The sequence below is a fragment of the Pseudopipra pipra genome, chromosome 5, assembly GCF_036250125.1.
Source record: "Pseudopipra pipra isolate bDixPip1 chromosome 5, bDixPip1.hap1, whole genome shotgun sequence".
Classification (NCBI taxonomy): domain Eukaryota; kingdom Metazoa; phylum Chordata; class Aves; order Passeriformes; family Pipridae; genus Pseudopipra; species Pseudopipra pipra.
Window position 1 is genome coordinate 7,736,996 of NC_087553.1, and position 21,759 is coordinate 7,758,754.

General features: G+C 43.1%; 1 protein-coding gene and 1 long non-coding RNA gene across 6 annotated transcripts; one reads left to right on the top strand and one right to left on the bottom strand.

Moving 5' to 3' along the window:
• Positions 1-306: 306 nt before the first annotated feature.
• Positions 307-3,820, bottom strand: FGF6 (fibroblast growth factor 6). The gene is made up of 3 exons (XM_064654309.1): positions 3,352-3,820; positions 2,346-2,449; positions 307-483 (listed from the first exon to the last, which is right to left on the bottom strand). Exons 1-3 carry the CDS (start codon positions 3,689-3,691, stop codon positions 307-309), a joined length of 621 nt encoding a protein of 206 aa, XP_064510379.1. The 5' UTR covers positions 3,692-3,820.
• Positions 3,821-4,033: 213 nt separating this feature from the next.
• LOC135414059 (uncharacterized) lies at positions 4,034-21,029 on the top strand. 5 transcript variants are annotated; one of them, XR_010430559.1, is made up of 5 exons: positions 4,034-4,408; positions 8,290-8,496; positions 9,733-9,988; positions 17,608-18,126; positions 18,983-21,029. It is a non-coding gene; the product is annotated as an uncharacterized LOC135414059 (long non-coding RNA). The 5 variants fall into 5 exon arrangements; XR_010430558.1 differs by having other exon boundaries at positions 17,591-21,029; XR_010430557.1 differs by having other exon boundaries at positions 17,608-21,029.
• Positions 21,030-21,759: the final 730 nt, after the last annotated feature.

Below are 21,759 nucleotides of genomic sequence, written 5' to 3' on the forward strand. Positions count from 1 at the left end.
CCGAATACTTCTTTTGTATACTTTTGTATAATTTTCTTCCAAATCCTTTGCACTCCAGCTTGCTTTTTTTCTCTGTACAGCACCAAAGGAGGCACACAGCCATGTAAAATTTGTACAGAGTAGAAGAGAAGCAGCATCATATTATATATGCTATGTGATGAATCTAGTACAAATATTTTTATCCAAATATACACATACATATATAGATTTTTTTTTCAATGACCAGTATAAATACTACTTTACCTGGGAGCTTATTCCCCATGTGCAAAATGAAACAGTTTTTCCTGGGATTCAGTCTTCTCATGTTCATATTCTGGGTAAGAAGTGGGTCACTGTCATCGCAGGAGAAACCTTGTTTCCTCTCTTCACTCTCCCATGTTTGCTGAGGGCTATGTAAGTACCACGGTAAGCATTTGATTCATATGCATTGTAGTTATTGGGCAGCAAGGTTTCCTTGAATTTACACTCATCTTGGAAGACAGCCTGAAGCACAGTAAGGGGAGGGGGGGTGGGAGAACAAAGCAGGTACAATAAATACTTCACAAAAGCCCAGGTCATTTTTCTTGCTCACATTTTTACAGAAGGGCTCGTTGCAGTGAGCAACAGGTGGTGCCTCAGCGACTGTGTCCAACAATAAATCTCCCTCCTCGGTGCTAATTTGGTGTCAGATGAACTCAGATGCCACCTGTCCACATAATGGACTGTGTACTTCCTGCAGCAGATCAACTTAATTAATTCTAAATGATGGATTTCTTCATTTTATTTGCAAGGAAAGATTTCTGTCAGCATCACGCCTTTTCATAGCTTAATTTAAATACCTCCCCTCTGCCAGAAGTCCTGTAAAAAAACTACATGCTAGATGTCAAAACTTCAGTTCTCTTACAAACACCAATGTCCAGGGAGAACTGCTTGCTCAGATAAGAGATTTGATTAACGATGAATCTTTTTGTCGATAAATCATTAGTGATATTTAACTATGCAGCGGGTTCTAACCTGGGAAGACAGTTTTGTTTTTCTCCACATTACATCATGTAAATCCAAGGATAAGGAGTCATCTGGGAGAGTGGAATGCAAGGACAAGAAGGAGACAAATGCAGAAGAAATTAAAAGAGACAGAATAATTGTCTGACTTCAAATATTTGACACATGAGATGCCACCAGTGCTGTGCTATTTGGACACCTGTGTGATAACACCATTCAGATCTTGTTGTGTGGGGGAAAACACACATCTCTTACAACTTTTAAAAGTGTCTTTGAAGATAAACAAAACTGGATTGAAACTGGGGGGGGATAGGGGGCAATCAAAGGGAGCTCTGAAGCCAGACCCTGCATTTCTTCAGGAAGACCCAGTCAAGCAAAACAGTTGGGTTTGTGGCACTCTTTAAGGGCTGGTGATCAGACATGACTGAAATAATATTCCTGGGGTGGAACCTCAAAATGTCCCTTATCTATGTGAGAAGGAATCAGTCAGGTTAGTAATGGCTACAGGGCTACTGGTCCTTCACAACATTTGCCATTTTATTAAGCAACTGGAATATTTTGTTGAAATTACAGCTGTTTCAAAGGAAAGGACTCTGCTATTCCTTGACTAAAGAGATCGGTGCTGTTCATTACTTTGAAATGGGCTCTTCCAAATGCACTTCCTAACAAGCACTTTTACTGCTGAATGTCCTGGAGATGTCTTGCTCATACCTCAGAAATTAAATTGCATTTCGATGACAAATCATCCAGATGAGGACAATGGTGACAGTGTTTCAGTATGGTTTTCATTCCACTCTTAATAGCCATTATTTTCTCATCATTTGCAACTGATCTCACAAAACTGATCATTAAAATAACCCCAACTGCATATGTTGGCCTTGTAGGGTAGACTTCCTATTTATTTTCCATGCTGGGGTTGTTTTTGGTAGAGGGAAGCATGTGGTCATTATTTTACTAATAGCTCTAACTGTACCTCTCCTACACACAATGCAATGCAAAAGGGAATCAACAGGGCTCACTTTTACTAGAATGTGTTTGCAGCACTGAGACCTTAGAAGAAGCCACTCAATTAATCTGTCCTGTTTGTAGAATACATTCATTTTCCCAGGGTGCTCCCTGTACAGTCCTATTGGGAAGCTTTAAAATCCCAGACCTCCAACAGCACTAAATAACACTGATGACACCAGGCTGGGCACGTTCCCTGTAGCTGCAAGGCTGCTTTCTCTGCTTGTAATCACAGATTTCCACGAAGAAAAAACCCAAACCAAACCAAAAACAAACAAAACACCAAACCAAACAAAACCATTCTAAAACCTCTGCAGTCTTTGTTTAAACCTTGAAAAAGTATTTGCACTGACACTCACCGTTCCGTACAACCTCCCCTTGCTGTTCATTGCAATGAAGAGAGCACTTTTCACCCCAAGCAGGCTGACAACACCTCTCTCTACAGTGGATATCTCAAAGAGACCTGAAGAATAAGACATTAAGCAGAAGTGTTATCACATAATCTAGAGCTAATCCAAGGCAATTCATATATCATTATTTATTTTAAAACCCTAAGGAACTCATCATATTTTCTATATTAGAGTTATCTCCCTAGTCTAGAGGTACACAGAGAAGATCTTGCTTTTTCCCACATGCCATAGGCTTGGAAAATAATTATTCTGAAATCATAGTCACACACTGTGTAATCCCTTTGCTCTATCTGACTCTTTTGATCTGTCAAACTCTTGGGCTTTCTTATAAGTAAATTATTTTTATCTAATATACTATACTTCCAGAGGGTTTGTTATTAGCTTTAGAGGAGTGTGGCTTACTATTTTGAAGTCCCACATGACATCTTAGCTGCAAAAGATTTTAGCAACTGCCCTGTGCAGGAAATTCAAATCCATATGACTAATGCTTTTCTTTATTCTTACAGCTACAGAACAACACCCACAAGAACGAGCAAACCAGGAACAGCAAGCCCCTTCCATGGGACACACCGAGTGTCCCAAAAGAAACAGTCAGCTGGGATTCAAAAATCATGCTTTGGCACTTGGAACAAAGCGACGACCTCCCGGATTCAAAAGGCAAATGAGAAAATGAGGAGTGAGAAAATGCAGCAGAAGAGTCAGTTTTCAACCTGCTTCGGTTTTTTTCTCATCTGTGCAGTAAAGCAGAGTAACAATAAATTCTACCTAAATTTGGCTAAGCATTGGTGCCATGTTTCAAACAAAAGGGTCCTGATGTTTATTGATCCCAGAGACTTTCAAAAGGCAACAGATTAATAATACCAAGTAATAACATTTGCATTCTGCGAAGGGTAATTATTAGAGTTCACAGCAATTAAGTGACATCTATTCTATTTCATTTCTGGATGCAACTCACTGTATTGGTTTTCATTGTGAACTCCGCTTATCCTTCCATCTGGGAGGATTTGAAGGTGAAACCCGATGCCCACGTTGCAGTAAAGCCTCCGCTGCCTCTTGATTCCTAGCAAATAGTCACTCTCCCAGTTCACATCTGACTTCTCCCCTGACATCCCAGCAATGGACCTGGACAACAGAGATTGCCATCCTCTCTCCAGCAATGTGCCATTAGTTCTGCTTACAACGGGATGTGTAGAAGCAATCCCAGCTAGAAAGCCCAGGAGAACGAAGGCAGGGAACGTCCGGTGAACGCTGGCTTCGCAGGACATAGTGATGAGGAGTCTTTGTGCAGTGGCCATCCGGTTCACCTCCTGGGCACGTGGTCTGAATTAATGGCCCTAAAAATACCGCCCTTCTTGTTTTTCTCCCTTCAGCATGGTGGCAGAGGCTTATTTTTGGAAAGCAAATAGAGATTGCTGACCTGAAACTAAAGCCCGAGAGCAGTTGGGTTGGGAGCAGAGACAGGCCAGCAGGACTCCGACTGGTGGGGAACATGTTTTGTAGATCCTGCTCCCCAGTGGGCAGCCTCGGTTATATTTGATTGAGCCATCTTTATACTGCAGAGGCTGTCCCTCCCCACATCATCACTCTGACATCAACAGCTTGCCAAAGGTAAGCCTGCCACGGCTGTAACAGTAACCTGCCGTCCTCCCCGGCTGGCCGAGCTTTGATGAATGCTGTCACCCAAGACTGGAGGCAGGAGTGGGATTTCATTGGCTGTGGAAAGCAAAGGAGTCAAATTGGCCGGCTAGTCAGAAGCCTCACAGCTTCCTTATTTAGAGGAGAAGGTGTAAAAACAGTTGAGGACCTCATCAGTGAGCAATGAAAAGTTTGCAGCCACTTCCTCGGTGGCACTATCACCAAGCGTCTCAGTATTTGGGGATAATTGGCTCCAAGTGGCCATTGCTCTTTTTGTACACACCCAGCAAATCCAAGGCATCTCTTCCTAAGCGATCCACATGCTAAAGCTTGGTCTGTACCTCTCAAAGGAGAACTCCTGGCTGGTTAACAGACAGGTAAGCCATGCTAAAGGGAGAGGAAGCCCCTGGGCTTGCTCCTGCTGCCTTTATTGCAGTGGCAATTCTGCTGAGCAGGGCGTGCAGGCTGGAGCACTGATCCTGCAGTGACACGTAGCCGGGTACATTCAGTGTTCATGTTGTTCACTGAGGTGACTTCAAGATGATCACATTTATTTGGGGAGGGTGTAATTGCCTCCTGCAGGGGTGCAATTTTATTTGTATGTGCAAGACAAGGGCTTAGGTAATGTGCTAAAGAAGAGGGAAAAGGGAAAATGGCCACAGCTCCCTATTGTTTCACTGTCTCCTTTCCCCAAGCGCAAATACTCACTTTATTTTTTTTAATAACATATGACTATCTTAATTTGCCTCTCCTTCCATCTGCCTTGCTTGTTTCCCCTCATTTTGCACTGATACCGTTTCAGCTTCTTTGGGGTTGGACAAATTAATCTTTTAAATTAGTTTCATGGGAGTTATTAAGATATTAGTTGAAGGAAAACAGCTGAGATTCATACAAATATTTTTGCCAATATGACTGTCAGCTTTTCACAGCAAAGAAACTGCATCTTCTGTGTCATTTGAGATGCCTGCATGTTAAGGAGGAGAGTACCTGGAAGTGTAATTGAACTGAGCACACCCAGCGTGAGAGAGTTTCACATTAGGAGCAGTGTAATATGAGGCCTGAGCCACTGCAAACCCTTCAGCACAAGACCCCTGAGTGAAGGGGAGCCCATGGCAGCCCTGGGGCAGGTGAACAGTCAGATCCAGTGAGGTATGTAATCATGATGGCTCTCTTGAGAGAGGCTCAGCTGTAAAATCATTGGGAGGCACTGGACTAGACCCTGTGCCAGGTGACATTCAAAACCTCTGTGCTTTTGCTAAAGCAGCACTTGAATATCACAGAATCACAGAATATGCTGAGTTGGAAGGGACACACAAGGATTATCCAAGTCCAACTCCTGGCCCTGCACAGAACAGCCCCAACAATCCCACCACATGCCTGAGAGCATTGTCCAAACACTCCTTGAACTCTGCGAGGCTTGGGGCTGTGACCAAAGGAATCATACCTTCTGCCTTTTGCTCACAAGAAAAATCTATGCAAAATGCATATATAATTTTTAGGAAGGAATATCACTAGTACTTTCTGGCCTCTTAGCCCTTGTGAGAGGGCAGTGTCAGTGGGAACCAAAGCCCAGGGTCACTGTTACAAGGATGGAGCACTCATTTCCTAGTTTCTCTACAGTCTGAAGACCCGCCCATTCCCAATGCACATGACTCCTGGAAACATTGCCTGATTTCAGAGCCATCACTGTCTGTTAAAATATGCATTGTAATATTTCCTTTCCACTTTTTTCCCCCCTTAAAGAACGTTTCAAGTGTAATGGATAGATTTCCATCATCAGCTTTAATCATCTTTTAATCACCTTTGCATTTTTATATCTTATTCATTAGGTTTCTCATTGCAAAGACAAGCCTTGGGCTAAAAGAGTTTCTCTAACTTGTGCTGCAGATTCCCTACAAGGTATTCTGACGGCCCAAGTCAAAGGAACACTTTGTGGGATACACTGTGTCTCATCCCAGCACCCTTTATCCTAGAAGAAATACCAAATAGCAGGACAAAAAAAAAAAAAAGGGGATAAATTCTGACAAATCTATGGGATGCATTGCTTTGCCTTTTAGTCAGCCCAGCTGGAAAGTGACTGCTAAGGGCCATGGTGGACCAGGGGACAGCCTTGCTCTGGTGGTTTCTTCCGAGCAAGTAGATGTGACAGAATTCTGTGTGGATAGGCTGGCCAGAACACTTGCAAAAATCAGGACTTCCCCTGCTGGACCTGAAAACCAAACTAAACAGCTAAAAAATTGTGATTTCACTGGGACACCTGGCCCTTATAAGAGCAGGAGCCTTGGTATCTGGCCCAAGACAAAGTGGTGTGCAGCTGGGAGATAAAGTGAATACTGCAGTCTTGTGTTGCTCAGCAATTCTGCATCGGAGCTGAAATGAGTCTGGAACCATTCTGAAGTCAGACCTGTGGCCAGCAGTTTGCTGAGTTTCTGTGTATTTGCATATGAATTGTAATGTTAATCCTGGAGCTTCTCATTCAACTAGGCAAGCCTTGTTTCCTCTAAAAGATGTCTCATTCTTGAACTTGTGTTCTTGGCCCATGAAGCAGCTGTTTCCAGAAAACACTCTGTAACCTTTCAATTTTCAGACAGCATGTTGTCCTGGATTCATGTGCCTTCACAGAAGGCATCAAGGGAGAGACCTGTAGCATTTGCAGTAAAAGAAACCCTCCAAAAACTCAAAAATGGTAAAAATTTACTTCAGCAGTCAACCTCTGCTTACTGGAAATCTTAAGACCCAGGATGACAGTGCTCACTGCCTAATTAAAGTAACGAGTTTTCATTGTCGGTATTTTAGTACAATATTAAAATAATCCCCTTTGGAACACAGCAGCAAGGATCCACTTTCAGATAGTCTAAGAAAAGTCCTGCAGCTGAGCAGTAACATGATATGGATGCAGAGCACGTCTTTCAAAAAAATGCATGATGACTTAGGGGTCCTAAGTTCCATTTTCAAATCTCTTTACAGTCTCTCCCTATTTTAAGGCCTGGAAAGAGCAATCCCTCATTCAGAAGGACAGATTGAAATTGTTCACCTCGCCTGTGAAGCCCCAGGCTGGTGGTGGTCAGAGGAGATAGGAGATTTCCAGGTGGCAAATCTGACTGTTGTGGCAGGGCAAGTGTTGCAGACTCTGGACAACCTGCATAAAACTCTGTAAGCCCAAGAATGACCATGGAGCCCCATCAGACCATCTTTAGTGGTTTGGTGTTTGTTGGCCAGCATGTAGAGATTTATAACACAAATACAGGGACCATTATGAATGAAATACGAATCACAGTATGAAAGCAGCCGGAAAAAGTAATCAAGAATCACAGAATATGCCAAGTTGGAAGGGACCCACAAGGATCATCAAGTCCAACCCTTAGCCCTGCACAGGACCATCCCCAAGAGTCACACCATGGACCTGAGAGTATCAAATACAGCAAAGGTTGTAGGGCTGGGCTGTATTGACACCCAAGGACCCCCAATAGCCATAAAACTGATAAACACTGAGGAGTGTGTTGTTGGCATCAAGACTAATTTGGATAGGGCCACAGCATAGGTGATTAATCAGCAGCAGTCGTGAGCCCTGGTAGCAGGAGGGTGACAAAAATGGTTATAGCACAATTAATTTGTTATTTGTCTCCCCATTATCCAACAGAGAGGCGGATTTGTTGTCATACCAAAACCCAGAATGAACAAAGAGGACAACAGGCAACAATCTTGGCTAAGACTCTTGAGGGCTAATAAGCTCTTGGAGGCTGAAGCAAGCAAACTTCTGAACCAAAACTGTCACCTCATTACAGCTGCTGCCTCTTAAAACATATACAAGACCTGTTCAGACATGGTTTGTTATTGTCAGTAAAGAGGAACCCAAGATAGTGGAGAGTTAACAGAGGTCCTACTTCATCCTTCATGTCACACACACAGAGATCCTGGCTAGGCCACTTGGGCACATGCATGTGAGTACATGGGTAAGAGAGAGGTCTCACCACAAGGGCTCTCGCTGAGATTTCACACACTACAGGCAGGCACAAATCACAGAACAGCTTACTGCTATTTTTTTTTGGAGGGAAGTGGCAAAAAGTATCTACTCCCAAAGGAAACTGTGGAAGATTTAGGACTAGGGAGATTCTAGTTTCCTTGAAAAAAAATCTTGGTTTACTGCTTATTCATGATAAATTCATTTTCTGAAGAGGGAACATCAAGCACAGATACAGTCAAATACACCCATCTTTGCCTCCTGAAGTGGCCATGTCTGTCTCTCCATGTCTTACAGGAGTTGGAATGACAGTCAGAAGACAGAGTGGTGACTCCACGGAGAACCTGTGGCTTCCCAACTGCTGCTCTGCCCACCAGCCCACGCTGCTTCTCTCATCACCTCCTCAGCTGTTCCCACTCTGCAGGGACAGGCAGTCCAAGGGTAAAAGGCTGAGCTGGAAAAAAACAGAAGTGACAGCCACCAGCCCCCACAGGGATCTGCTTGGTATTATTTATCAGAAGAGAGGAATGACACGGTGCATGTTTAATTTGGGTTTAGTTTGTCACGTGTATGGTTTTCTCATTACAGCAGGAATATGGATGCTAAATGCCACTTTTAAGTAACATAATGAATAGGAAAGCAAAAAACCCTTGTTTTTATTGTTGGTGATGAGATTTTGTCCAATGGCCCAACTGATCAGATCTCTGGGTGATTGCTGACCATGGAAACTATTCAGATTAAATGATGCAATCCAGTATAGATGATTAAAGGCAATTTCTGCCATTTTCCAGGTAACTTCCTTGTGTTGTTGAGGACTTTCTTTCTCTTGCATGTCAATTCTTCATCTGTTGGTCTGGATCCTTCCTCGTCTCTTGAAGGGGAATTCTGAAACCTTTTGTGCAGTCATCTGAGCTTTTCCCTGTTTTTTTCAAGCATTTTTTTTCCCTGCATGGTGGGCAACACTTGAAGTTCTGAAGCTTGTAATTCATTTTTTGACAGCAGTTTTGACTTGTAGTTTAATTTCCATAGAAAGAATCCTATTTTTGAAATCTCCTCCTGTCCTCTTCTCCTGCCCTTTTCCCATTCTCCCTGGTGTGTTAGTGGGGGAGGAGAAGGTGGGAATATGCTGGGTGGATACTGCATCCTGGAGTCCTGGTCACAGCTACTTGAGGGGTGGAAGTGAAACTCCTCAGATCCCTGATATTTAGGGAAGTAGGATTTAGTTTTTAAATGGAATACAAGACTTGAACCAAAGCATAACAGATGTTTCCAGCACATGGCAGGATTGCCCACTTGTCCCCAGGAGGTGAGGAAAAGCAACACTACCTCATGTTTTGGCTGCTCTCACAGTACCTTCAAAATCCCATAGGTCAGACAGGTGTGTTACCCTTGTTGTTGTTTTGCTCTTCCACAGAGGAAGTTATGAGTTACTGGAAGAGTGACAGGAAGGGGAAAGGGGAAATATGCAGGCTCTCCCACAAGGAGAGAGGAGAGCTTGGTTCAAGGAAAAGGATTCTTAGGCCGCTTGAGGTGGGAATCTGCTTTGTATTCAGACACCAGTGTGTAGGTCCATGTGCACTGAGGATTTAAGGTTGCAGAGCAGCCAGTGGGGATTTAATTAATACAGTCAAGGAGCCCAGGAACTGACACAGCTCATCCCCCAGTAGCTGTCTTTTTCAGAGGGAGCTGAAACACTCTTGGGACTCCACCACCTTCATTGACAAGGTCTGTGTTTCACAGGAGCTGAGACACATGGATGCCTTCTACTCTGGAGACAAATCTCTTCCCTGGCACCCAGCAGCCTCCCTGGGAATAGAGCAGCAAATAGACTGCAGGAAAAGGTGTGTTAGCTGGTTTTGGATCCAGCAGCATCTGCAGGGATGTCTGCTTGGAAACCTCTTGCACCTCTGTTCCAATGGCACAGACATGTTTTTCAAAGTCTGAAAAGGAAGCTCAAGTCCATAATCAGCATACTCTTCCTGCACTCTTGCATCAGGTGGGTGTCTCAGTATTCTGGTTGCTGTATCCTGGATGTTTTCTGGGGTGAGATGTGTGTTCAAAGACCATGTTCCTTTGGTTTCAAGGAATCATAGAATGGCCTTGGTTAGAAGCTGCCTTAAAGATCATCTCATTTTAACACCCCTGCCATGGGCAGGGACACCTTCCACTATCCCAGATTGCTCAGAGCCCCATCTAAACTGTCCTTCAACACTTCCAGGGATGGGGCAACCACAGCTTCTCTGGGAAACCTGTGCCAGGGCCTCCCCACTCTCCCGGGAAGAATTCCTAGTATCCAGTCCAAACCTCCTCTCTGTCAGTTTGAAGCCATTCCCTCTTGACCTGTCATTACATGCCCTTGCAAATGCTGGAGTATTTGCACATTCCCAGCTACACAAGGGTGGGTGGAGGGTGGCAGCATAATGCACAATCCTGACCCTGCCTGCATCCAGATCTGAACTTGGGAGAACATTTCTAAAAGGCATCAAAATTCCAGATCGAGCTAAGTGACCCATGAAGGGTTTTGAAACACTTGGCTCCTGTCATCAGCGGCATGAGCCTTCCATGTGATTAAGACCTTGGCTACCTAGCTAGAAGGAGTTCAGGGACACAAGGAATGCCTATTCTGCAGCTTAGGCCAGGACCAAAGGTGCAGCTCTGAGCTTAAAGGAGCAATGGGTAGAGGATGAAGTTTGGAGGGCAGAGATGGGGATGTACAGATCAATTACAGCCTCCTGGTGCACTCAAGGCTCTGAAAAAAGTGTCCTTAAAGACTGGGGATTCCTGGGGATTCCATGCTCCCTCTGACTGTCTGTTCCAGTGCTGCACTACTCTAAAGGGTAAATATTTTTTCGTTATAGAACTTTGTCCTTAAAATTGTCCCGAAGATCGAATTATTTGCCTTCAGTTCCTGGGACCATAAATTGAACAGGTGTCATCTTGAATTTTCAATGGCTCAAAAATGTCATTTTAGCTTAAAGATGGAGCTGGAGTTTTCCTTTCGTGTTGCTATTTATCATCATCATCATCATCATCATGGCTAGGCTTCGCGAACGAAGATTTGGGAAGGCTCTATCCACATTTGCTACAGGCACGCTGGTGGCTTATGAGGCCAATACGTGACAGACATGTTGCTATTTATGTGAATCTGTAAATAGGCAAACAAGGGTGGGAGGGTAGGGGAGTTTTATTTCATCATTATTTAGTATAAATGCATTGATTCCTGGGACTTATTAAAAGGGACTGAGATTAAACTGAATCTACAGGAGTAACAGTAGATTTTTAATTCCCTCTTTGCATATAAAACTATCACCAGAGGTCTGGTAAACCTGCAGGCTGCATTCTCAGAAAGCCACCTAGATGTGTGACTAAAGCTCAGTTAGCCACCAGAAATTCATCCAAAGAGGGGGTCTACTGGCTAAATGTTGAAAAGTAGCCATTTCAGAAGTGATTCTGCATTCTAGTCAGGTTTGCAGGCTAAAGCAAACAGGATGAGTTTTCGTAACGTTAGTAATTCAGGTTTTGTTCCCACAGCTCCTTTTCTGAATAGGGGAAAGAGAAAGGGGTAATTTTTGGCTCCTCAACAGCAGCAAAAGTAATACAGCAAAGAGGGCTCAAAGCTATGCCATAGCTTATTGAGGAGTTCCAAATTTGTATAGACCTTGCAAGGGACCATTGTTGCAAGACAGGTGAACTGTTTAAGTCAATGCAACTGCTAAGACTTAGTTCTGCAAAGAAAGATTGAGGTAAAAAAGTCTGTCCAGGAAATGTAAACATGTGGCAGATGGTTGGGATCAATCAGTACCCAGCTTTTAGCACTCTGCACTCTTGGAGTCTGTGGTTGTTGGCACCTGTGGAAACTGGGACTGCTCATACTCTCAAAGTGCTGCTGCAGATCAATGAACTGGCCTGACTTAAGTAAAGAAAGGCACATGCAGAAGGTAGAAGGAGCATTAAGGAGAAGAGGGTGCAAAATAAGCAGTAGTGAACCTCTTGGTGTGAGATGAAGGAGATGAGACAGCCTCTATTTCAATGGTATAACAGGATTAGTAAAGAAATTATAAACAGAAACATGGAAAAAGGTAAAATATGACACTAGAAAAGTGGAACTGAACTCTGTTCATTCTGTGAGACCTGGACTATTGCCAGGAATAATGTATTCCCAGGGCCAAGGCTTTGCATTTGTTAGTGGCAGACTGCATGAGAGTCCTGTCAACCCATCCCTCCACCTTTCCAGGGTCCTGCTGGATGCCAGCCCTACCCTCACTGTATCAGCCTTTCCTACAGTTTATTGTTGCCAACTACAAACTTGTGGAGTAAGGGAAATTAAAGTAATCTGGTGCTAGTGATGGAGTATTCCTCAAATGCCTACTCCATTCATGCAGCATATTTTTTCCACTCCCCAGATTATTATTCATTGCGATTTTCTACCACGTGGTCATCATACATAGTACCCAGAGTAAAAAGGGATACTAAAAAAGCAGGTTGGGTTTCTGCCCGAAAAGACCTTATTCTTTAACTTCATCTTTTTCATCATCATGGCTGGGCTTCGTGAACGAAGATTAGGGAAAGGTCTCTACCCACGTGTGACACAAGCGCGCTGGTGGCTAAAAAGGCCAATACGAGACAGGCATGTCCAGTTGCCAAAGGCACAGCAGAAAGACTCCTTAGGTGGTAAATTCTGCAGGGCACGATTCTTTCTGCATTGTCTTTTCTCCTCAAGAGTGATCCTGTGTGCTTTCTCAAAAGCATTAGCTGCGTTATAGATGGTGTGTCTCCAGACCTCCTGGTTGGAGGCCAGAGTAGACCAGTTATGTTGATCAATATGGCTGAGGCTGAGATGTTGTTTCAGGGAGTCTTTGTATCTCCTCTTCAGGGCTCCTCTCACACAGCAGTCAGTGGCAAGTTCACCATAAAGCAGGATCTTAGGGAGGCAGTGGTCCTTCATCCTTGAGACGTGCCCTTTTTAACACCCACTTTTTTATCTGTGTACGATTCTAGATCACAGAATATTCTGAGTTGGAAGGGACCCACAAGGATCATCGATTCCAACTCTTAAGTAAATGTCTGGTTTGCTCCTAATCCATGACCATACAATACACTGAAACCAACTGTAGCTTCCCCCCAAAGCACAGCCCAGAGGTTTTTAATCAACTAGTTTTAATTGATTACACCAATCATTGCATAATATTTTTAAAGCCTGCAAGTCCCATTTTCAGAAAGGGCTGCAACCACCTTGTTACTTCTTTGTCGGGAACCACAGTGTAAGGTATTTGTTGTGATGGTTTTTAACATATGGAAGATCAAGATCAGATTCCTAAAATATTCTGAAAACCAGTTATAGCTTTAGCAGTGACTGTGGTTAAATATAAAACCCAAGTAATTCGTTCTATTAAAAAGCTCAAGTCTTATTTTTATCGAGTGATGTTATGAGGGCATGTTCTAAATCAGCCTAAAGCTCTTGTAGCTACAAGAGCTTCACTTCTGCAACTTTTTAACAGCCCAATTAAGTTGGTACAGCTTCTTGTGCATGTTGTTAGTACAGAATTCTTCCTCTGACACTGCCCAGACCTGACAAACTCCAGAAGATTAAACATTTGAAGAAGACAGGCGAAGAAAATGCAAGAGCTGAATAATAATGTTGAGTTTATTTTTCCCCTGCAAAGATGAGTCTCATTTGGACAGGGTCAGGTTGCGATGGGCACAAAGGACTAAGAAATAAAACCATCCATTTTATGCATTCACGTAACACTTCTCTTGACATCCCTCTCCACACTACCCTGCACTACTCCATAAGTACAGGCCCAGTTTAAGATTATGCTGCTAATGATGATATGCAAGTATTCCAAGCATCCCCTAACCAGAATGTGTATTCCATGCAGGATTAAAGAACAGTTTGCCTGATGCACACTGGACAGGCGGTATGGAGCAGGGTCAAGGCAAGCATGTAGCAGAGCTCTGAAATTTCCTTTTTGATCAAGCAAGTAGTGAGCATATGTTGGCTCACTATGGAATGTGTGCTCAGCTTACTTTAGTGGAGTTTCAGCACTGACCTTTTGCTGCATTCCTCCAGCAGCAGTAAAATGGTTCTGCTTAAGTAAACTGACATATACCACGTGCAAACGCAGCTGTCTTCTCCAGCCCATCATTTCTCCTACTGTTACAAAAAAGGCTGGAGGCATGGCAATGCTGTAATTTAATGTGTAATAACCTCCCACGAAAATAATGTTGTGAAAATTAATTGTGCTAGTGGCACAATAAAATCCACCTTGAGAAACCAGAATTGGCCACAGGAGTGCATGCTAATAGGCCCTGGATTGTTGTACTTTATTACTATTTATTACTATCTGTGTGACAAACACAGGAAGCACCACCTCCAGCTTGACCCATCCTTACCTCTCTCTGATTGCTTTATGTTTTCCATCTTTTGTTCTTGTTCAGCTCAGTTTTTGTAAGTGTCTGGCAGGTCTGGTCTCTCATCTGCAGCAAGCAGGTGACTCAGCAGGCAGTTATTACTGGGCAGGATGCTTCTTTAAAGAGCTATTTGTGATGTCAAGTGCTGCCATCAGTGAGAGCAAACCACAGGGACACAGCCAGATTTTGCACCAATTTGGTGTCATTGCACTGCATGAAGACCAAGGCTTTTCCAGACAGCTTGCAATTCTAAATACCCCTGTTTATGAGATGCATTAAACTCAGACACTTGGGCTTGGCTCTCAGAAAGTGCTGAATGTGTCCCATCTGAAAGCCAACCTACTTTAGTTTGGGTACTCAAAAATGAAGACATTGCTTGGTGTTTGGATGGACAGGAGAGCTCTTTCCTTTATGTGCATGGCCTGAGCTTCCCAAAAGTCACAACTGAAAGCATCTTTTCCCATAAAAAAATCAAGTAGAAAACACAAAAAAGACACGGATCCAACATTTATTGCATAAAGCCTGCGCTGCCAAATTCTTGATGCCTTTTTCCTAGAATCATAGAATCATTTGGGTTGGAAGTGACCTTTAAAGGCCATTCAGCCCAACCCCCCTGCAATGAGCAGGGACATCTTCAACAGATCGGGTTGCTCAGAGCCCTGGTCAGCCTGACCTTGAATGTTTCCAGGGATGGGGCATCCACCACCTCTCTGGGCAACCTGTTTCATCACCCTCATTGTAAAAAATGTCCTCCTTATATCTAATGTCAGTTGACCCTTCTTTAATTTAAATCCACTATCCTTTGTCCTGTCACAACAGGCCCTGCAAAGAAGTTTGTCCCTCTCTTTCTTACAGATGCCCTTTGAGAACTGAAAGTTCCCCTGGAGCCTTTTCTTCTCCAGGCTGAACAACCCTAATTTTCTCAGCCTTTCCTCGCAGGAGAGTTGTTGTATCCCTCTGATCATCTTGGTGTCCCTCCTCTGGACTCTCCAAAAGATTCTGTGCTGGGGACCTGAGGGCCCCCTCATCGCAACAACCAGGATGTGCTGACTCACCTGGTGGGTCTCACACCCAGACAAGGGGGCAGACTGTCCTAATCAATAAATATCTACTTGTTGTAAAATAATTATGGGCAGAAGAAGAACTAGAAAATGTTGCTGTCGTCTTTCAGCAAAAGATTCCCCACTGTAAACCAAAGTAAGATATAACTGTGGTAGTCAGATATAAATATGGTGTACATAGATAAAGAATCAGCGTGACTGAAAGCCTCTTCTTCCAAACTCTATAAATGAATACCCTTCATGTGTTCTGCACATCTCAAAGATTCTCTTTTTATTTTTAATTAACATGATCCTTTTAATTACAATATAGGTGTGAGATCATGTTGGTTGGAAGGGACCTTTGGAAGTCATCTAGTCTAACCTCCCACTTGTATTAGGACTCCTGCCAGCCCTAGAAAAGATCAAGCCATGGCTGACCTTCATGTTGTATTTCCAGCAGTAGAGAGACAGCCATCTAACTTAACATATGATGATTACTATAGGGCTAAGAATAATTCTCTGACTAGGGGGATCTTTTGAATGCACTGGATGGTACCTGTTGCAAAGACTTCTGGCAGTCGATTTTCCTCTTTTCTTTATTTCTTTTTCTTTCTTTCTCTCTTCCTTCCTTCCTTCCTCTTTCTTTTTTTCTTTATTTCTTTCTTTCTTTCTCTTCTGTGAAAATGTAAGCATCTGAATAATGTTACTGATGTGAATGAATGGGTCTATTAATTTGTTTTGTTTTTCATGAGATATGTTCTGCCTACACTGATGCACTGCCAACAAGGGGGATTTGGAAAGCATGGTTTGGAATTTTGTGGAGCTGTATATGTTCTTATTGTTAGAGATAGGTCGGGAAGTGAAATCTTGGGCCAAATGCTGCCAAAACTCCCACAAAGTTCAGTAGGGCTGGTATTTAACATTGTGTTGCCATAAAAAGCCCTGAATTTGGCTTAGGTGGGCAACTGAGTGGAGAAGACTGACTTTAAAGTCAGCCACTATAAGAGCACTCAGCAAAGATCATCACATGAAGGTTTTGGGGCTTTAGCTTTTCAAATTCTGTAGTTACAGTACGAACAACTTTGATGGTCCTCTTTACAGAGCCATTCCTGTTCAAAACCTGCTGTTTTCATGGGGAGAGCTCACAGCTGCTTGAGTGTAGTGCTCTGGCTGGAAGGCCTTTGTAATGACCTTTTTGACCCTTGTAATGATCTTTTTCCTGGTATGGGACTTCAATTATAAGGAATTAGCTTCAAATGACCTGTGGGTGCAGGTATTTTCTTCTGAGGCCTTATCAGAATCTGGACATATTACTTAATTCCTAGGTGATTTTAAGTGATCTAACTTTTCTATAGCTGTATAATGTTTCCAATCAGCATAATTTCCTGATCTAAAACTACTTTTTGTCTCTTTCTAATTTATCCTATCATTACCTGGCCCACAGTTTGCAGCTTCATAGAATCACAAAATCACTTAGGTTGAAAAAGATCTTTAAAGACAATGGACTCCTGTCATAGTCCATTTTCATAGTTTCAAACTATGACAACTCCAAACACTAACACTGCCAAGTCCACCACTAATCCATGCCCCTGAGCACTACATCCACATGTCTTCTAAATCCCTCCAGGGATGGTGACTCCACCACTTCCCTGGGCAGCCTGTGCCAGTTCTGGATAACCCTTTCTCTGAAGAAATGCTCCCTAACATCCAATCTAAACCTTCCCCTAGCAAAACTTGTGACCCTTTCCTCTGTTCCTATCACTTATTCCTTGGGAAAAGAGACCAAACCCCACGAGGCTACAACCTCTTCTCAGGGAGTTGTAGAGAGTGACAAGGTCTCTCTTCAGTGCTAACAACAAAAACTCCTCAGGTCTGCTGCCTGTCTTCTGCATGACTGTCAACTGTGTATCATTCAACCTCTTGAATTCTTCCATTTTTAAATCAATTTAGTAGAATAAATTGTTTGATGCAATGATAGGCTTTCTAAAAGGACTAGATAATTTGAAACACAGGGACTTTGCTGGGTGTTGGGCACTTCAGGGGTGAGGCAGCTAATTTTCATTAAGGATACAATAATTTCATTTCAAGCTTCGCCTTCTGTGTTGTGGTCACTCAGAAAGATGCCAACAGTGTATTTTTATCTGCAGTTCATATTTCTCAACAGGAAGACTCCAGAGAGCTGAGGAGCACTATCAACGCAAGAGCGGTGTGGACCATTTTACATGTAGCAACATCAGCTTGCAAGACTTGCCTGTAATTTATGGACTGCCTGGAAGAAAGAACCACTTCCATCGGCAGGGAGAATTGCCTAAAATGGCTAAAAACACATCCAAGATAACAACTGGTGGTCAGGCAGCGGTTTCCAAACAACTACTCAACAGAAGGACTCACATCCTCTTGTGTAGCTGGTCAAGCTTGAGGCCAAGCTCCTGTCAATGACCCACTGCAAATTCCATCTTTTGTTGGTGAGCAAGGAGAGATTCAGTCCTCAAAAAAGGAGGCTTGGCTGGCTTGTGCTGGTAGGATTTCCGCTGTGGAAATAGGCACGGAGAAGACTGATAACATGGACGAGGAGGGGCGGAAGGAAGCAGGCCCCTGTTTGTGGAGTGCTGCTATTTCTGCTGGGATTTAAAACTGTCCTTTGGAGCAAAGTTGAAACAGTCACTATAAATGACTTGCATGAGTGAGTACAGAACATTTTGGAGGATTATAATTTATGCCAGGCAGGAGCTGTTATGGCTCAGTTTAAGGAACTCAAAATAAGATTTCTGGGAGATAACCAAGCTAGTTTCACCTTTGGTAACTTCCCAGTCCAAGACATTCCTAACTTAATGGGTACTGGGTCTGTTCCTGCCTGGGGGCTGAGGGCCTTGAACTCCTATTGAAACTCAAAGATGCTCTGATGACATTTGGCACTGTTAAGAGTTGGAAAGAGCTGGCAGTGCCATGTAGCACATCTCTATGCCCCTTTATCCAAACCTGAATTAATTCAGAGTAAGGATTCCTTCTCCCAAGGTTTTGTCTTCCATGGAAAATCTCTCTTGAAGGAAAGGAGAGATATTCTCCATGGGATACTCCTTTCTGCAGATTTAAAATAAATCAGCATATTAAGCCAACTGGAGATGAACCATGTCTGCCTGGACACAGACAGTCATGCACGTGCTTCCCAAAGATGGAATAGAAGGTGGGAAAAATTAATCCATTTCTGCTGAGCAACAGGAAGGCAGACATGGAGCCCTGTCTTTCCACCTCCCAGGCAGATTGAGAGCACTTCATAACACAAAAGCATAGCTGTATCCTGTAACCTTGATCCACACAGTGGATCTCTCTCCATTCTCAGAGAAATGTTTGTACATTATGAGACTGATTTCTAAGTTTTTAGAAAGGCTGCTTCTCTAAATCTTACATAGGTTTTTTTGCTAGTTTTATCCCTGTTAGTTAAGTCGAAACCCTTCTTGGAACATGAGGTACAAACCCACCTCCTCCTTACTCTTTGCACCCTTTGAATATTTACAGATGGTTTTCATATTCCCTTTCAGTTGTCATTCAGCCAGTGTCGCTCTGTGTGTATCTCTTCAAATGCAGCACCCTTGGAAGGACACACAAGGGGGACACAAATTTTGCCCTCAATTACACCTGTGTAATTTTGGAGTAAGACAGTGAACTTTGGTAGACTTTGAATTTACATGAGCAAAACACAGAGCAGGAAGTGAATGCCAAATAAAAGCTAGGAAGACAATCAAAACTAACATCACATTCTGCACGCCCCAGACTGCACAAGGTTAGTAGTGCCTTTTCTATCATTTTTTCCTTGCATTCATACTGAGTGAATATTTAGAAGTTTGGAAGTGTAACAGTCACCTGGAACATGCCAGTACAGACCATGGCTCTTGTGAGAAGTGAAGATATCATCATTATGTGCTGGTCCATGCAGATTTCTTTCACAATTCAACACTGAGTTTTTCTATGTTACATAGATTATTTGATACTAGATACTTCAAATTTATAGGACCATGATACAAACATGACACAGTAACCTTGTTTTGCTCTGTGACTTCTTTTTCCGATGGGTATCGATAATTATTCCCACTAGAGAAAATCTCTCCACCTTTTCTCAGCCTTGCATAGGACTGGTTGAAAGTGCTGTTCCATGTCAGTTCTGAAAGCAGAGGAACTGGTGAATGAGATGGGAGCCATGCATCACATATCCATAGTACATTTTCCAGTTAAAAAAATACATGACATGGAAATGAAGTGCCCAAAGGAAGTTTTGCTTGCTCAAGCTGTCTCATCTTCCCCAAGCTGCACTTGCCACTCCACTCTTTATACAGTGTTCCACCACCTCTGCAGTCTTTTTGGTGGCCTGTCCATTCTGCCATATTCCACTAAACATATAGGCTGCATATATGGGCTGCAAAATTACATCAGCTATTTTCCAGCCATATCCTTTGGCCTGGTCTAAATTGTGTTCCTGTTCCAGCTGGCTTCCTTGATGGAGAGGGACTCTTTATAAGACTTTTTACAAGACTTTTTACACAGGCGTGTAGGGACAGGACAAGAGGGAATGACTTCAAACTGATAGAGAGTAGGTATAGATTGGATATAAGTAGGTTTAGGTTGGATATTAGGAAGAAATTCTCTACTGGAGGCACTGGAACAGGTTGCCCCAGAGAAGTTGTGATATCTCGTCCCAGGAAATGTTGAAGGCCAGGCTGGAGGGGGCTTGGAGCAATCTGGTCTAGTGGAAGGTGTCCCTGCCCATGGCAGAGGGTTGGAACTGGATGATCTTTAAGGTCCCTTCCAACCCAGGCCCTTCTGTGATTCCATGATTCTCTATAATGATAGTTGATAGGTCCTCCTAAGCAATGGACTTTGGACATGGCACTCGGTATGGAACCTTATAGAACAAGACAGAGCTTGCAAGACTGACTTCACATTTAATCTGACTCATTTCAACATCTTTTCTCTTTATTATAAACAATAACCCTGTTTTTCTCCCTTTCCAGTTTATTCTGAAGTGGGAATTGGAAATAAGGAACTATGAACCACCTGTCTTTACCCAGAATCTGGCCTAACCTCTGAGAAACAACCTTCAAAAGAGCTTTACACATTTCTTATGGGTTTCTCTATAGCTTAAAATCATCAGGGCAGCCTGTACCACGTGCAGAGAAAGAAGTTAGCCCATTCCAAATGGGAATTAAGATGCAATTTATATGCCCACTTCAGATGCTGTGAGCCTGCCACCCATGCTGAGCCTGTAGTCACCTATGGAAGTACTTGGAACATGAAAATGCTTCCAAGAACTGAAATGCTTTGCTTCTAAATATTCAAAAATGCATTTTCAAGAGTAACAAGCACATAAGACAACTGGCTGTGTCTGAGCTCACTCAGATTTGGTAACCTCAGGCTGCCTTCACCATACATGCTCTCCCCAGGGCTCAGCCCAGGAGCAAGTTGTTTGTCCTTGTGCATAAGAATATATTCTTCTAATTCTGTGGTCCCACGGGACCACAATCCTGTGGTTGCTACTGACTTCTACCACATCCACTATCTAGTATGAAGTAATAAATGTATTTTTATGCAGTATTGATGGTGTGCCCTGGTACTTCCATGAGGCAAAGATACAAGAAGAGGGCAGGCATCTCTTTACACTGCTGACCTGGTGTGAATACCAGCAAATAGCTATATATTTTTGGATATAGCACAGGCAAGAAATAAGAGTAAATGAGGCCTGCAAGGACTAATGCTCAAAATATCATGCAAGTGTAAATTAAACTTTCCTCCAATGAGGGGAAAATGAGACACAGATGAAATAAACTGATCAACTTTTAAGCTCACAGAAATCACAGAACTGGGTTAGAGTGTGTGATCTCAGTCCTAACTGAGATGGAACCAGGTGTTCTTTAAGGTCCTTTCCAACCCAAACCATTCCATGATAATTTCCTCCTTTACACTATATCCCTTCTTCCATAATCACCTTCTGTGGCTTCACTCATCTCTGATACAATGGGAAAAGTTATAACTCTTTCATCTTTAAGCTGAACTTAGATTGTGCTCTCCAGAGAGAACTACTGCAGAAGGAAAGACCCCAGATACCATTCCCACCCCTCTGGGCAGTGCCATCTACCAACAGGATAATTTCTGGCATCGCAGCAGGGGACAGGCAGGACAAGGTCTGTACATCTGTGCCTCAACTGCCTGCATTCTGCTGCCCTTGTTTGCCACCAGTTACCATGTGAGCAAACAGACAGGGATCACAGAGCTGGGGACAATAGATGAAGGTCAGTAACTTATATCCTTGGCAAATCAAGACCCT